This window comes from Geotrypetes seraphini, chromosome 12, assembly GCF_902459505.1.
Source record: "Geotrypetes seraphini chromosome 12, aGeoSer1.1, whole genome shotgun sequence".
NCBI classification, from domain to species: domain Eukaryota; kingdom Metazoa; phylum Chordata; class Amphibia; order Gymnophiona; family Dermophiidae; genus Geotrypetes; species Geotrypetes seraphini.
Genome location: NC_047095.1, coordinates 49,891,714 through 49,909,192, shown reverse-complemented (window position 1 = coordinate 49,909,192; position 17,479 = coordinate 49,891,714). Strand labels below are relative to the sequence as shown.

The 17,479-nt window shown below is 41.1% G+C and overlaps 1 protein-coding gene across 9 annotated transcripts in view; it reads left to right on the top strand.

Moving 5' to 3' along the window:
- The window catches only part of PATJ (PATJ crumbs cell polarity complex component), a 392,685-nt gene that overhangs the window by 37,132 nt on the left and 338,074 nt on the right, over window positions 1-17,479 (top strand). For all 9 annotated transcript variants that reach the window (XM_033916053.1, XM_033916047.1, XM_033916046.1 and 6 more), the window contains exons 8-11: window positions 3,735-3,956; window positions 4,976-5,078; window positions 5,933-6,021; window positions 10,417-10,558. In XM_033916053.1, the coding sequence (XP_033771944.1) occupies window positions 3,735-3,956; window positions 4,976-5,078; window positions 5,933-6,021; window positions 10,417-10,558 (556 nt within the window). The remainder of the gene's footprint in view (window positions 1-3,734; window positions 3,957-4,975; window positions 5,079-5,932; window positions 6,022-10,416; window positions 10,559-17,479) is intronic.

The following is a 17,479-nucleotide window of genomic DNA, read 5'->3' as shown; positions in this document are numbered from 1 at the left end:
CAAATCAACAAGACAACACAGAAAGCCTTCCTAACTATGAGAAACCTACGCAAAATCAGAAAATTCTTCAACCAAACACAATTCAGACTAATAATACAATCCTTAGTACTAGGTCTATTGGACTATTGCAACTCCCTATATCTCCCTTGTCCAGCCTCTATGATAAAGCAACTTCAGACCATACAAAACACCGCCCTCAGACTAATCTACTCACTTAGAAAATATGATCACATAACAGCTGCCTTCTTAGACTCCCACTGGCTACCCTTACAAGCACGAATTCAATTCAAATTCTACTGCCTATTATTCAAAGCTTTACACGGCTCTTCCCCATCCTACTTAACCAACCGCTTAAACCAGGTCTCCTCAAAAAGACACAGAAGAACCCCTAACCCTTTCACCTTCCCCCCTTTCAAGGGCACACATCGCAAGAAAATGTTCGACAACCTTCTGGCAACCCAAGCAGCAAAACTCAACCAATCTGTCACCAACCTGCTGACAACATCGGACAACTTCAAGACGTTCCGCAAAGAAATCAAAACCCTGCTCTTCAAAAAATTCATCCAAAAACCCTAACCCCCTTACCTACCACCAACTCACTTCACCAACCTCTCACCTTCATCCAGAAAATTCCAGTTACCCAAAAAAAAATTAAAAAAAAAAAAAAAAATTGCATCCTCACTGGAAAATGTCCAGTAATCTCCTCTGAAATGTTTACATCTCTGGAAATGTCCAGACAATTCTTTTGTAATCCGCCTTGAACTGCAAGGTATAGGCGGAATAGAAATCCGTAATGTAATGTAATGTAATAGAGCTCACAGAGGATTTGCAAAGTCAGTGCTTTTACGGCATTCCTGTAAATTCCTGGGGAGCACTTCTATCCCTTATGTCATTGGAGGGGAACTCATTTTACCTTCTAATCCCAAAGAGAGCATAGAAACATAGAAATAGACGGCAGATAAGGGCCCACGGCCCATCTAGTCTGCCCACCTTAATGTCCCTCCCCTACCTTTGCCCTGTGAATAGATCCCATGTGCCGATCCCATTTGGCCTTAAAATCAGGCACGCTGCTGGCCTCAATCACCTGTAGTGGAAGACTATTCCAGCGATCAACCACTCTTTCAGTGAAAAAGAATTTCCTGGTGTCAAGTTTATTAACAGAATTTGATTTATCGCCTATTGTAATCACTAAGCGATGTACATTACAATATATAATAAGGTAAAAAGAGGTTAACAAATTAACAATAAACATTTGACTAAAACCTCGTAGTTTCCCGCCCCTGATTTTCAACGGATGCCCTCTTGTTGTCGTGGGACCCTTAAAAAAGAAGATATCTTCCTCCGCCTCGATGCGGCCCGTAAGATACTTGAATGTCTCGATCATGTCCCCCCTCTCTCTGCGCTCCTCGAGCGAGTATAGCTGTAATTTGTCAAGCCGTTTTTCGTATGGTAGATCCTTGAGTCCCGAGACCATCCGGGTGGCCATTCTTTGCATTTCTAAGTTCTCTCTTTAGTTGACAAATTGGCTTCTCCACTACTCATTTCTCTTTCTTGGGAGCCAAATTCTCTTTCTCCAATAGTCTCTAGTACTACTCTTAATAGTTTAATCAGCAGTTCAGTGAATTCGCAGGGAAGCCATGGCATATTTTAAGACCTGCCCCATCTATCTCCCATCACCACTCCCCGCCACTGCTGCTTCTCCAGACAAACAAATGCTTTTGAATTAAAGATATCAAAAAAGCCTGTGGGGAAAGGGCCTTAAACACTCTGCCAATTCACTCTGCTGGCTTCACCAGGGGTTCGTGTTTCATTAGCGTTCTTGCAACAATCCAAAAGATTTTTAAAAAATCAGATTATCCGGAAAAAACAAACAAACCTCCTTCCATATTTTGGAAACCTATAACAGATGTTCTCTGTGGACAGCAGGATACAACAGCCACACAGTCTCGCCCTACCCTGCCGTCAGCTTTGTTTCTTAGCTGAAAAGATTTGAATGTGTAGTTATACAAAGTTGACTTCAATTGAGGGGAGGGTGAGATTGTGTGGCTGTTGCATCCTGCTGTCCGCAGAGAACATCTGTTATAGGTCTCCAAAATATGGATGGATGTTTTTTGGATAATCTGACTTTTTTAAAAAATCTTGTGGATTGCTGTGAGAACGCTAATGAAACACTAACTCCTGATAAAGGCAGCAGAGTGAAACGACAGATTCTCCATTGGAAGTTTGCTAAGTGTTTCTATTTTTTTTTTTTTTTAGCAGTTATTGATTTCTAATCGTGGATTTATCCAATTTCTGATTTTTTTTTTCATTGAAAAATAAATTAAAAAAACATATCAGCATTGCTGGGGATTTTGGGATCAATGAGAATATGCATACCTCATTAAAGATGTGGGGCTCTGCCCATAGTCTGGGTGTTTGAGGTCCTTTTCCCCACGTGCTTTTTTGATATCTTTAATTCAAATGCGTTAACTATCATGTTTAACTAATGGATAGCAGTTTTGTTATGTTTCAAGTATCGTTTTAAGTTTCTATTATTGGAATAAAACAAAGCCATCATGGGACCACAATATACAAACCCATGGCTTCTGGTCTTCCCCCTCCAATGTCACTTCTTGTTCTGGGGCAGAGCCAGTGTCCAAGGGTTTGTACAGTGCAGCCCCACAATTGCTCTAGTTTGTTTTGTAATTGCTGTTGCTAGTCTGAAGAAGCAGTGGTAGGGGTGTTATGGAGGGGGTGGGCGGATGCTGGATGGAAGTGGGGAGGGAGGGACAGGCATTGGATGGAAGTGGGGAAGGGAGGGACAGGCGATGGATGGAAGTTGGGAGGGTGGGGCAGACACTGGATTGAAGAGGAGAAAGAGAGAAGGGATTTGATATGTGGTTTACATATTATATATACAGGTACTTTTTTGTCCCTGTTGGGCTGACAAACTGTTTCTTTTGTACCTGGGGCAATGAAGGGTTAAGTGAAGAGGTCACAAGAAGGAAAAGGGGAGAGAAGGGGTAGACGATGAATGGAAGCATGCTGTTGACTTTCTCACTGCTCAGGCAGCATGGAGCAAGACAGCGAAGTTAGGACTCCACAACCTCTCTGATGCCATGGGGGAGAGGAGAAAAGACATGAGATGAATGTGTAGCTTAGGAGCACCATGAACCTTGAAAAATTGAGAACCACTGGCTTAGACATTTCAGCCTGTACAAATGAATCCATAAGACTTGATTATTCCATCTTGTATTCAGATCCTTACAGAGATATTACTTGTTTTTTCTTTAATTCTCTAAGGAACCCATTTACTAAGCTGTGTTAGGTACTAACACAACTTAAAATGACATACTATGGAACACGCTCAGGCATTCTGTGGTAACTGGCAATTATGCATATACTAATAACATGCTAAATTTTTTTGAGGGGGCATTTCAGGGAGCAAAGAGTGTGCATTTTTCTGGTAAACAGCAAAGCTACATTAATGGCTATTAAAAAAAAAAAAGAAACTTGTCCTTTTATGACACTAGTAAAAATTGTCTTAGCATGTGGGCAAAACCCAGATTAAGAGCATTCTAAAGCCACTTTTTATTGCAGCCTATTAAAAGGATCCCTAAATGCTGTTAATTCTATGCTTAAGGTTGTATGTTTTCCTACAGAGAACCTGAGAATGAAGTTTTGTAACACTATCTTTTAATGGACTACAATTAACAATAATTACATATAATTTTATTTAATATGGTATACTGTAGGATGGAAGGCTCAGGACAGGAGATCATATCTTACAAATTGGGGGAATAAATGTGCAAGGAATGATGAGTGAGCAAGTTGCCCAGGTTCTGAGGAGCACTGGAAAATCGGTCAGGATGCTCATTGCAAGAGAGCCAGCCGTAGAAATTTCTGTGAAGCCACCAGCTCCTACAAGCTTCCCTGTTACCTCATTGCCTGCTTTGCAGAACCAGTATATTAACACAGTAAGTATTTGGCACTTATGAAAGACCCTGCCTTTACATATAACCAATAAGGCTAGAAGTAGGTTATTTTGATTTGGCACAGCTATGCTATTATACCAAATTCTTAACTGTTTCTTAAAAAGAAAGATGATATAGAGCTGCTACTAGAGATGCATAAGTTGTATACTGTCCCCTCAAATTAAACATTTGTTGGGAGGGGTGAGTAATGTAAATGTATTCTGGTGCTCAATTTGAAAGCATTCAGTATATGGTGAAAATATAGGACATTTAATTTTTATTCAGACTTGTATTGTTTTCTGAAGAAGCCATTCTCGACTTGTTCACAAATAGATACCATCTAATCTGTTCTCTTTACTGCATTGATATGTGAGCGTTTAGTTATCAGATAGCATGGAAAGTGATTATAGTCCTGACAGTGATTAAAAGTTGTTGATTCAGACAAGAGGGTATAAGTTGGGAGAGGGAAGCGGAGTTTAAATGGGGGGGGGAGGGGTTTGGAGGGGTCCACAAGTTTTTAATTATGTAAGACTTGCTTGAAACCTTAAGGACAGGTGAACCTTCTGTTGCTGTACCGGGGTAGAAATCTGCCTAGCTAGATGTCCTTGGACCACTAATAAGACTGACTAGGCCAAAGTCTGTGTAGAGAATGACACAGGAACAAATTTGTCCCCATCCCCGCAAGATCTCAATTTTCCATCCCATCCCTGTCCCTGATCCATTCCTACAAGCTCTGTCCTCATCTGCACAAGCCTCGAGCACTTTAAAATCATTAATTTTTGCGGCTTGTACGGTTAAGGCAGAGCTTGCAGGAATGAAACAGGGAAAACTTGTGGGGACGGGACAGGGATATTGAGATCCCGTGAGGACAGGCACAGATTTGGCCACGGGTTAAGTCGCATTTGTGTTCTAGTGACCCAATGCTAGCTTTAGTCTGATTATTCTAAATATATTGTTTATGAACCTTACAATATCAGTGTAGGAAACAGTTTATCACATTTTCCATTTTTATTTTCTTGCAGAATAACCTTGGTGGGTATGATATCTATAATGTTGAGCTTAAAAAACAGGAAGGGCAAAGCCTTGGTGTGACAATAGTTGGCTATTCTGGTGCTTCCAATATAGGTAAGACTTTTGTTTATATATTTTTTATAAAAACGAATGACATACTGTGAGATTAATTCAGAGATAGGTAAGCTCAGTGGTCTAAGAAGACAGTAGAACAGACCCCAATTTTTTGAGTAACCAAAACATATACATTAAAGGGATAATAATCAGCAATTTTTTTTCATAATTAATATATACTGCCTGTGTTCAAAATCACTAAGGGCTCCTTTTATAAAGGTACGTTAGGGCCATAACGCACGGAATAGCGCGCGCTAGCAGCTACTGCCTCCTTTTGAGCAGGCGGTAGATTTTTGGCTAGCGCGCGCTATAGCTCGCGCTAATCTGGTGCATGCGTTAAAAAAACGAGCTCACCTTTCTAAAAGGAGCCCTAAGTAGTATACAAAGTGAAATCAATTAATGCTAAGTAAATGGAAATAAAACAGCAAAAAATAAAATAAGGCAAACATAGAAATGTAATACAAATCAAGTTGCGACAATATGTTGGTAAATCTGTGCTTTGTGCAAAATTGTGAGCCAAGGATTGCTCACCCCCCTTTCTATGTGGTTAAGTGGGTGGAGTTGCATGAAGAGTTGGAAATTGCCATCTCTGTATGTAATTTCCATACCTCATTTCTGTTGTGTACTTTGCAACTGCATCAATCCTTTGTATACTTGTTCCACATGCTGACCAAATTATCAAAGGGAAATTCCATGAGGAGGCTTAGTCAACTAGGTAAGATTTTTTTTTTTTTTAAATTCTTCTCTTTACAGATTGGTAATAATATCTGTGTATATTTTATAGCATGAGCCTAGAATAAGTTTTTCCTTGCTAATCATCTATTCATTTTCAATGTTTCTTTGATACGATGTAGAATCTTCTGGGATTTTTGTAAAAGGTATAATTCCAGGCAGCGCTGCAGATCAGAGTGGCTGCATCCAGGCTCAGGACAGAATTATTGCCGTAAGTAAATTGTATCATGTGCATTCTCTTTCTTTTAAAGTCATTTCAGAGGTGCAGAATAAGGCAGGAAGTCTTGGTACCTGGAAGGGGTTTAAGACGGTTTCTTTGCAGATACTGACAGAACTTAACATTTATGAGGTATCAGTGCAAAAATTATTGTTTGCTATTCAGAAGCTCTTACTGTGGGTGCTGATGACCATCAGATGCTAAATGTACAAATGCTTTTTTGGGGGTTTTTTTCGTTCTAAATTTGGGTCTGGCTAATAGCTAATTGGGCTGAGCAACTTCATGTTCTGCCAAATTCAGCTATTTATATTTTGAAAGAGTTGGCATTCTGGGGACAGGGCCAAAATTTATCTGGATAATGGGAATATTTAACTGTTATCTGGATAATTTGTTCAGTCCCATTGTGATAGGAGGGTTGGGTGTGGGCCCGTGAACAGGAAGTCGGACACAGTCATCAAGGTGAACAAAAACCTCTTTATTTTCTCAAAAAGGATAAAGGGCTAGATTCACTAAGGACACCAATAGTGTCCCGATCACTTAGCGACCCTGACCCGATTCACTAACCTTACTCCCGATCCGATCCACGCATGCAAATGAGGGGGAACGGCATGCAAATATAGGCAGGCAGCGATTCACTAAAAAAAATGAGGGACACCGACTGGGCTGGCCGATCAAAAAATAAGCAACTGCTAAGGACCAGTCGTTCAGGTCTTTCATAGTAACATAGTAACATAGTAGATGACGGCAGATAAAGACCCGAATGGTCCATCCAGTCTGCCCAACCTGATTCAATTTAAATTTATTTATTTATTTAAATTTTTTTTCTTCTTAGCTATTTTTGGGCAAGAATCCAAAGCTTCACCCGGTACTGTGCTTGGGTTCCAACTGCCGAAATCTCTGTTAAGCCTTACTCCAGCCCATCTACACCCTCCCAGCCCATCCTCTACCAAACGGCCATACACAGACACAGACTGTGCAAGTCTGCCCAGTACTGGCCTAGTTCAATATTTAATATTATTTTCTGATTCTAAATCTTCTGTGTTCATCCCACGCTTCTTTTTTGAACTCAGTCACAGTTTTACGCTCCACCACCTCTCTCGGGAGCGCATTCCAGGCATCCACTACCCTCTCCGTAAAGTAGAATTTCCTAACATTGCCCCTGAATCTACCACCCCTCAACCTCAAATTATGTCCTCTGGTTTTACCATTTTTCTTTCTCTGGAAAAGATTTTGTTCTACGTTAATACCCTTCAAGTATTTGAACGTCTGAATCATATCTCCCCTGTCTCTCCTTTCCTCTAGGGTATACATATTCAGGGCTTCCAGTCTCTCCTCATACGTCTTCTGGCGCAAGCCTCCTATCATTTTCGTCGCCCTCCTCTGGACAGCCTCAAGTCTTCTTACGTCTTTCGCCAGATACGGTCTCCAAAACTGAACACAATACTCCAAGTGGGGCCTTACCAATGACTTGTACAGGGGCATCAACATCTTCTTCCTTCTACTGACTACGCCTCTCTTTATACAGCCCAGCATCTTTCTGGCAGCAGCCACTGCCTTGTCACACTGTTTTTTCGCCTTTAGATCTTCGGACACTATAACCCCAAGGTCCCTCTCCCCGTCCATGCATATCAGCTTCTCTCCTCCCAGCATATACGGTTCCTTCCTATTATTAATCCCCAAATGCATTACTCTGCATTTCTTTGCATTGAATTTTAGTTGCCAGGCATTAGACCATTCCTCTAACTTTTGCAGATCCTTTTTCATATTATCCATTCCCTCTTCGGTGTCTACTCTGTTACAAATCTTGGTATCATCTGCAAAAAGGCACACTTTTCCTTCTAACCCTTCAGCAATGTCACTCACAAACATATTGAACAGGATTGGCCCCAGCACCGAACCCTGAGGGACTCCACTAGTCACCTTTCCTTCCTTCAAGCGACTTCCATTAACCACCACCCTCTGGCGTCTGTCCGACAGCCAGTTTCTGACCCAGTTCACCACTTTGGGTCCTAACTTCAGCCCTTCAAGTTTGTTCAACAACCTCCTATGAGGAACTGTATCAAAGAATTTGCTGAAATCCAAGTAAATTACATCTAGCATATGTTCTCGATCCAGCTCTCTGGTCACCCAATCAAAAAATTCAATCAGGTTCGTTTGGCACGATTTACCTTTTGTAAAGCCATGTTGCCTCAGATCCTGTAACCCATTAGATTCAAGGAAGTACACTGTCCTTTCTTTCAGCAACACTTCCATTATTTTTCCAACAACTGAAGTGAGGCTCACCGGCCTGTAGTTTCCTGCTTCATCCCTGTGACCACTTTTATGAATAGGGACCACATCCGCTCTCCTCCAATCCCCAGGAATCACTCCCGTCTCCAGAGATTTGTTGAACAAGTCTTTAATAGGACTCGCCAGAACTTCTCTGAGCTCCCTTAGTATCCTGGGATGGATCCCATCTGGTCCCATCGCTTTGTCCACCTTCAGTTTTTCAAGTTGCTCATAAACACCCTCCTCCGTGAACAGCGCAGAATCTATTCCATTTTCTCGTGTAACTTTGCCAGACAATCTCGGTCCTTCTCCAGGATTTTCTTCTGTGAACACAGAACAGAAGTATTTGTTTAGCACATTTGCTTTCTCCTCATCACTCTCCACATATTGGTTCCCAGCATCTTTTAGCCTAGCAATTCCATTATCTTCCTCCTTTCACTAATATATCTGAAAAAATTTTTATCTCCCTTTTTTACATTTTTAGCCATTTGTTCTTCCGCCTGTGCCTTTGCCAAACGTATCTCTCTCTTGGCTTCTTTCAGTTTCACCCTGTAGTCCTTTCTGCTCTCCTCTTCTTGGGTTTATTTATATTTCATGAACGCCAACTCTTTCGCCTTTATTTTCTCAGCCACTAGGTTGGAGAACCATATCGGCTTCCTTTTTCTCTTGTTTTTATTGATTTTCTGACTGCCTACTCTCTGCTGCCATGCTCTCTGCCCCAACTCGCCGCCCTGCTTTCTGCCCCGACTCTCCTCTCGCCGCCGTGCTCTCTGCCTTGACTTGCCATCCTGCTCTCTGCCCTGACTCTCCTGCCCTTCCCTGCAGTGCAAGCCTGTGGTTTTAACCCATGGGTTTAAAACGGGTTAAAACCACCGGCTAGCAAAGTTAAACAAAAAAAATTCAGAAGCTCTGTAAGCATGCGCAGACCATCTACAGGCAAAGAAGATGGTCTGCCCATGCATCAGGATTGCTGTTCAGCGATCTGTGTGGTCGGTTGGGGACATGATTCCAATCGCCCCCATTTGCATGCGATCCCGTCGTGAATCAGGCGGCCGGCAACCTCACAGATCAGATCGGTTCCATGAGGTTAGTGAATCTAGCCCAAAGTCTATTACTTCACAGGGTCAGGAACAAAAATCTTGAGATGGGCCTTTGGCTGACAGAGTCTCAAACACTGCCCATGGTCTGTGACTGCGATGCCCCCAAACACAGTTTGTAAAGTCTTTCTCTGTACCTGGGTTGCAAGGTCTGACCCCAGCCAGACCTCAAGACAAGGCTCCTAAGTATTCAGAGAAAAAGGATGGCTTACCTCAGCCAAGCAGAGTAGCTGGATGCACTTAGTCAAGACATACTGGGTGGGGACCATTTCTTTCTTCTTTGGACCTCCTTAACCCAACTCTGGCCTTCCTTTTATACTTCTTGGTAGCTGCTTCTCCTGGAACCACCTCCTCCTTTGTCACTCCCCCCTTAGGAAGGACTATGGAATTTAAGGTAGGTCCAACACTGTGAGGGAATATCCAGAAGAGGGCATAGTAGCATCCTATAAACTCCCTCACACTCATTTTTAAACAAATAAGTTAACCATTTAAATTTACAACAATACACTTACATTCTGGCTGTGGTTCTCAGTATTGAATCTGTTGTGTATTCATAGCCTTTCTGCTTATAAACAGCCCTCTTTGTGTCTTAAGTTTTACATCCGACTTACTGGGTTTTTGAGTTTCCTGAGGATTGTGAAGCCCCTGCTTGACTATTCTCCCTCCCACTGCTCTTTCAAATTCTGTACTTATTTTCTGAAACAGTTTAATCAAATTGAGTTTTGTTTCTTCACTTTTTGTAAACGCACATATGCTTGTACTATTTTACTTAAAGTATATTTCAATTATTACATTTTATTAGATGGAAATTTAAAACAAATCTCCTTGGCAATGTCGAGCTCCTATGTTGAAATTGCTGGGAGAATTTTTTGCATTTTTAAAATTGTTAGATTTTGATTTAAAAAATGAAGTAAAATGTACTTTGTGATTATCTTTTGTGGATAAAGGGAACTAGTGGCTTGACTAAATGAAATTAATTTTTTTTTTAATGAAAATTACACTTGGGAGTATTTTGTAACTTTAGGTTGATGGCATTGACATTCAAGAATTCAGCAATCAAGAGGTCCTTGAGACATTGCGCAACACAGGACAGATTGTGCATCTCACTCTTGCCCGAAGGAATCCATCATTTGGGTCATTCTCTGTAGAACGATCTTTGGATAGAGGTAACTGTGTTCTACAGTCCTTATCTTTCTAGTTTTCCAAATCTAAGTCCAAGTGAGATACAAGCAGATATGCAAAATATTTGGAGTGGAAGAGTAGCCTTATGGTTCTTAGTCCATTGCGTAACAAAGGGAAGCAGTTCAATTCCCATTGCAGCATCTTAAGTCATTTAACTCCCCATTGCTCCACGTACAAAACATCAATTGCAATCACATTAAGGACAGAGAACATACCTATAATATGTAAACCACTTTGGCAATATATCAAGAATCTTTTTTTTTTTTTTTAATTCTTTATTCATTTTATAACTTACATCAAGTGTACAGTAAATATCAAACAATTATAATACAACATCACTTGAAAAATCTTCAATATCATACGCCAATAAGATTTAACCCATTGGAGAATATATCAAGAATCTAATAATTACCGGTAAATTTATTAATTTTTCTTTGTCTATGTGAACTTATAATCTAAACTGTTACTGAGCGGTAGAGAGTGAAGCAATTTGTCCAACTAGGAGTTGAATCCTGACTTCCCTGGTTCTCAGCCTCTGCTGTAACCACTAGGCTAATGGAAGATGTCTTTATGACAAGCAGAATACCTGGATTAAGTTCCTGGGTTGAATTTTTTTTTAAATCGAAGATGAGATTGCTACAAGTTTATTGCTCTTAGCATGGCTTCCTTAACCTGCCCTGGGGACCCCATAGCCACCTAGGTTTTCTGGTTATCCACAATGAATATGTGTGCGGTAAATCTGAATGCATTAGAGGCCTGGTATATGTAAATTTATCTCCTTTGTATTCTCCTTTGTATTCTCGGAGATCCGAGAATCTCGGAGAGAGCGGGAACTCGAAGGCCTTGAGCATGCGCAGATGCTCAAGGCCCAGCAAAAAGGACTGCAGATCTTCGGGCGCCGGCATGATCTGTGCGTTGGTGCCGGTGCCGGGTGCCAGATGGAGGGTAAGCGAAGTGTTTGGGTGGGTGGGGGGTGCCGGATCACGGCGTGGGGGGTGTGCCAGATCGTGGGGGGGGGGATGCCGGATCACAGGGGAGGCGTTCGTACATTGAGGCAAGCTCGGTTTGCGAGGCACCAATTTTGCGAATGTTTTGCTCGTTTTGCAAAACACTCGCAATCCGGTGCACTCGTAAACCGAGGTACCACTGTATATACATCTAAAACATATAAAACCATTACAAAGCACTTTTGAACTACAGAGATTAAAAGACATCATTACCCCCCAACCCTGTATAACTCAGAAATGTAAACATACATTTCCCCCTCCCCTCCCCCGTATGTGTATGGGAAAGAAACCTAAGTTAAAAGAGAGATAAGACATAAATATATAACTACATATCTTAAATAGATGCAATAAAAAGCTGCTAACGGGCCCCACACTAACTTAACCTTATTATTCCCCAAAAATTCTACATTCATTTTTTCATATTTGTAACTAGAACACAAATTTGCCCACCAAAAAGGAAAATTTAAAGTATCAGAACTCTTCCAATTTCTTGTTATCATTTGGATGGCTATCCCTGTCATCATGAAAAGCCTGCCTTTATACCGGTCAAATGGGTACATACAATAAGGTACCACATATAATCATCTCATATGACAATGGAATTGCAGAATCAAGTATTACATTGGTTAGTCCCCATATCGATTTCCAGAAACTGAGAATCGGAGGCCAAAAAAACAGCAGATGATCTAAATTTATTAACTTATTAGAAAAAGCAGCATTACTTAGCGTCTAGTACAGATTTGCCCCTGAACACTCACATGATCACATTTTGAGCAGGGTGACACTTATCTCAAAAGTATAATTGGCTGAGCAGTCAAGAGCCACAAATGAGGCTTTTTCATACTTTGAGATAAATGTTGAAATATGGACGTGTCAATGTTCGGGGCATATTTTTTTTTACAGGCTGATAAAGTTAATAAATTTATACATTTTTTAAGCATTTCTTACAAAATGAAAAAAATGTTTGGACCTATGATTACAAATTCCTGTTATATATGGAGGCTGGACTGATCCATATCTCTGAATTATCAGAGTATGATGGTCCATAATTTGTCATGCTGGTGAGATTAATACTTTACTGGCCATGGAATGGTTTTTGAATACTTCCTTTATAAAATAGGCTTAAAATTGATTCCCTTTTTTGACTTCACACATAGGTGTCAAGTTATAAAATGAAGTCCCAAATGAATTAAGTGAGAAAAATGAAATGAAAAGAGGGGCACTTGAACTAATCTCTTTTCTTTCATGTGGCATCCCATATCAACTTCCAGATCTATATGTTATGCCAGTGTCTGCTGCTATTGTTCAGTAGATGAGCACTTTGTACAAGCTGCAGCATTTTGTTAGGTGCTGTGGTGTAGGATGACCCTGGTACGATTACTACCATCATTGCTCAGGGCTTAGTTCCTGACAGCTAGAAGCAGGCTAGCTTTCGACCACCTTTGAAAAACTACTTCACAGCAAAATTTGCTAATGGTCCCCTCCTTTAAGATAATCCTGTTGGACATAATCAGGCATAAAGCATTCAGAGTGATAGCACCAGCTCTCTGAATTGCTCTGTCACTGGACCTCTGAGTGAAACAGTGATTGAAAATATTTAAGTTAGACCTAAAAACTTTTTTTTCTCTGACAGCTTTTCCAGTGTAACTCTATATGTCCCCTGGGTTAGAGGTAACTCTCATGTTTGCAAGCCTGCTAGATCAGGCACTGCAAGGATTCTCTTTCTCTCTCTCTCTCTCTCTTTTTTTTTTTAACTTCTCTATTTCTTTTTTCCCCTCCAAACTTTGTATTATACTCGTATTTTAAATTTGTTTCAATATTTCTTTTATTGTAAACTACATGGGCATGATATCTGATATATTAAATAAACATAAGGAGATCATATGATGTTGAGTAGAGGCAGATGTGCTTTGGATCTGCTCATGACCCTCTGACACCATTCTGCTACTTTATAATCTCAAGCTCATTAACTTAGCACAGTTGGGTCCCGGAGCTTTGGTTAATCTTTTATGGACAGATTTATGATGAAGCAAAGCGATTCCATGAGCACTAAGCTGAACAAATGAGATCGAGACCAAGTGAAGTCTGTCGAGGACAAGATGGTGGACCAGCAGGCGGATCGGATCTTGCAACTTACCCCAGAGCATCTGGACACCTTGAAATCAGCAATGGTAGCTGCACTTGATCACCATTTAGTGCAACTCTCTCCTCAGATTACTAACTTAGAAAATCTGATTTCTGACATGACCCGCCTTGCTGGTTTCCGATGTTGAAGACGCCTCCACTGCTTTATCCAAAGAGCTCACTGAAATGCATGCTCAAGTTCAAAAGCAAGCAGATAAAACTGAAGAGTTAGAAAACCGAGCACGCAGAGGAAATTTAAGATTTTTGGGCATCTCAGAGTCGGTGCCTGATACTGGCTTGATAGCGGATCTGGAGAATTGGTTAACATGTGAATTCACCTTTTTGCCCTCAGTGGGACCAGTGCTTTCGGAACATGTATGCTGACTAGGCTATAAAGATTCAGATGCCACACAACCTCGTGTTGTTGCTTTGAAACTCCATAACTGTGTGCATAAAGTTGAGATTTTATGTTTATACAGAACAAAAAGAGATACTTTATCATATGATGGTCACCATGTGCACATCTTTCAAGATTTTTCAGTTGTCCTGATGGAGTTGCGCTGGAAATTTACACCCAACTGCAGTAAGCTTTAAGAAAATCAAATTCATTTCATGCTCACTTACCCTGCTGTACTCGGGGTACGTTATGATGGACAATGGTTGCAGTTTGATAATGTGGTGGTTGTTGAAGATTTTGTAAACACGCCAGATTCGCAGGGGTCCTGAAAGTGAAACCTTTCTTCCTTTGGACTTTTTAATGTTTTGAGTTAGGCAGCAGTTGATGCTTAGGATCGTTGGAAGATTTATTATTTTCAATGCTCTTACTGCAGACGTTGCCCAAGTTTTGATGTTTTTCTGCTCTTGGAGATTATAATTTAGGTTTCACTGCCTTATTTACAGATGTATTATTCACTGTTATTATGTGTTGTATACTGTTTAATATTAGGATGGTGTCAGGGGGTTGGAGACATTTTTATGTAATCAGTGCGCCTTTGTTTTTAAGGGGCCAGAAATATGGGTTTGCAGGTTGTGTTGGATGTTAAGGGGTTGTAGAGAGATGGGGGTGGTGGAATGGATGTATGCAATTTGTGTTTTTTGCCTATTTGTATCATGGGGGATGGGAGGTCCCATTTTCCTTTGGAATGAGAACTATCACACTTGGGATAAAGTCTCAGGAAGTGAAATTTATCTGTATTATGGTATATTTGGAGTATGTGAGAGTTGGGCATAGCCTTTTCATTGTTTTATTGCCATGGGGGGAGACTGGGTTCCTGGGGTGGATGGAAAAATAGCTTCTTTGGCAAAATTGCTTTACCTTTTCAGCCCTATCCTTGGGGGATTCTTCTCTTAGGCTGGTCTCCTGAAACATAGGGGGGATTTCTTCTCTGATAAAGCGTTCTAAGATTCTAACTGCACTTAATCGGCTGATATACGTTCCCACAGGAGTCCAGGCTGACAGATAAGGAACATGGTAAACTAGCTTGCCACTAGCTTGCTAGCAAGCCCAAAAAGTGTGGGCACCCCTGCACTAGTATATTTCAGCATATAAATGCAAAGCAGGTAGGCCAGGAAAGCAGTATCTGCCACTCTAAATTGCTAAAAGTAAACATCCTCAAGGGGGCGCAGGAGCAAGAAGAGTAACTGCAGGTTAGTGACTCATGCAGTAAATAATGCAATTTGTGAACGACCTCACAAGCTGCATTAAGCTGCTTCCTGAGAACACTGCTGCTATTGCATGGTCTGATGCTCCCAGAAAGCATACTTAAAGGAACCCCCCTGACTCCCCTAAAGACTCGGCTCCCTCGACAGGCTGTCCACAGGAGTCCCAGGAGTCCAGGAGCCCACAGGAGTCCAGGCTGACAGATAAGGAACATGGTAAACTAGCTTGCCACTAGCTTGCTAGCAAGCCCAAAAAGTGTGGGCACCCCTGCACTAGAGTGAGAGAGGTCTATCCTCAGGACGTCATGATGGAGTAGTGTTTCTAGTTCGGAAGGCTTTGCCTTCCAAAATTCAGGTCTTAGATGAAGCGCATAATGGTAGATACCTATTGGTAAGATTTTCAGTGGGAGATAGGTCCATATATTATTAATAATAAATATTCCTTGTCATTCATGCAACAGATTGTTGCTTTACTTTCTCAATGTCTGGGTTAACCATTGATTCGTTTGGGAGATTTTAACTTAGCATTTGACCCCACTATAGATAAGTCCACAATTCCACTTACTCCCCTGGGAACCCGGGTTAAAATGCTATCTGATTTTTGCTGCAACTTAGGGCTCCTTTTATCAAGCCACGCTGCAGGTTTAACGCGCATAATAGCGCGCGTTAAATTGCCGGCCGCGCTAGCCGCTAACGCCTGCCTTGAGCAGGCGGTAGTTTTTTGGCCAGTGCGGGGGTTAGCGTGTGATTTAAAAGTCGCACGCGCTAACCCCGCTAGCGCAGCTTGATAAAAGGAGCCCTTAAGATTTGGTGGATCTATGGAGATTGCTGCATCCTGAAGTGTGGGATTTTACTTACCTAACGCACATGCTAGTTGGTCTCCTTTAGATTATATTTTTCTACTTCATCCGTTTTTTTTCACTGGTCAAAGCAGCTACCATTGACCCACTAAATATAATCTGATTATGTCCCGATCTGGATTGATGTTTTTAATGATTCATATTATTGTCAGATGAAATAATGGCCTTTTCCAACATATTTAAGTAAAGACCTAGATTAAAAATAAAAAATAAGTTACCCAGTGGGAAGACTTTCTTAATCATAATAGCCAACTTTCAGTCAATCCCTTGCTTTTCTGGGAGACTGCCAAGAAGGTGTTTAAGGGTCACATTATCTCCTACATCAGTGCTAGAAATTGTAGAATAAACCAGGGTATCATTCTTTTGGAGAAAGCTCTTTGCAAGACTAAATGGGCTCCATACATCATGATTTCTTTCTAAGAATATTCTGTATTATCAAATTTCTCTCCTGTATCTTCAGATTTCGTGAAAAAATCTGTTTGCATGTAATTAGTGTCTAGGATTGGTCCACACATTCATCGGTTCATAGTCTTAAGCGCGTGAGACAAACGAGCGCTGATAATTCAGCGCAAGACTTCAGTGCGCCGCAGGAAAACCTTCTTTTAAAGGGCTCCGATGGGGGGTGTTGGTGGAGAACCCCCCACTTTACTTAATAGGGATCGCGCTGGCGTTGGGGGGGGGGTTGGTGGGTTGTAACCCCACATTATACTGGAAACTTAACTTTTTCTCTATTTTTTAGGGAAAAAGTTAAGTTTTCCGTATAATGTGGGGGGTTACACCCCCACACCCCCCCAACACGGCAGCGCAATCCCTATTAAGTAGAGTGGGGGTGTTCCCCCTACACACCCCCTGTCGGAGCCCTTTAAAAGAAGGTTTTCCTGTGGCGCGCTGAAGTCTTGCACTGAATTGTTGGCGCTCGTTTGTCGGCGCGCTTTTGTCCCGTCACCCATTCATCGCATTAATAAACAGTCCATGCCATTGACCTTAAACAAGTGAGAAAAATCCCAAATCAGGTTAAATTCAAAATCTAAAAATCAATGCAAAAATAAAAATAAAAGTAAATAAAGACTTAGCTCAGCAGACTTATTATGTACCAAAACTATGGGTACTTAATTTGAGACAATGTTAAAGGAAAAATTGCATATTATAAGGCAGTCCCTCATTACTGAATTCTCTCAGAAAAAATATGATTATTTGGCAGTAGTTTTATATTTTTTCATTTATTCAGTGCCTCACTTTGGTTTGTTCCACATAG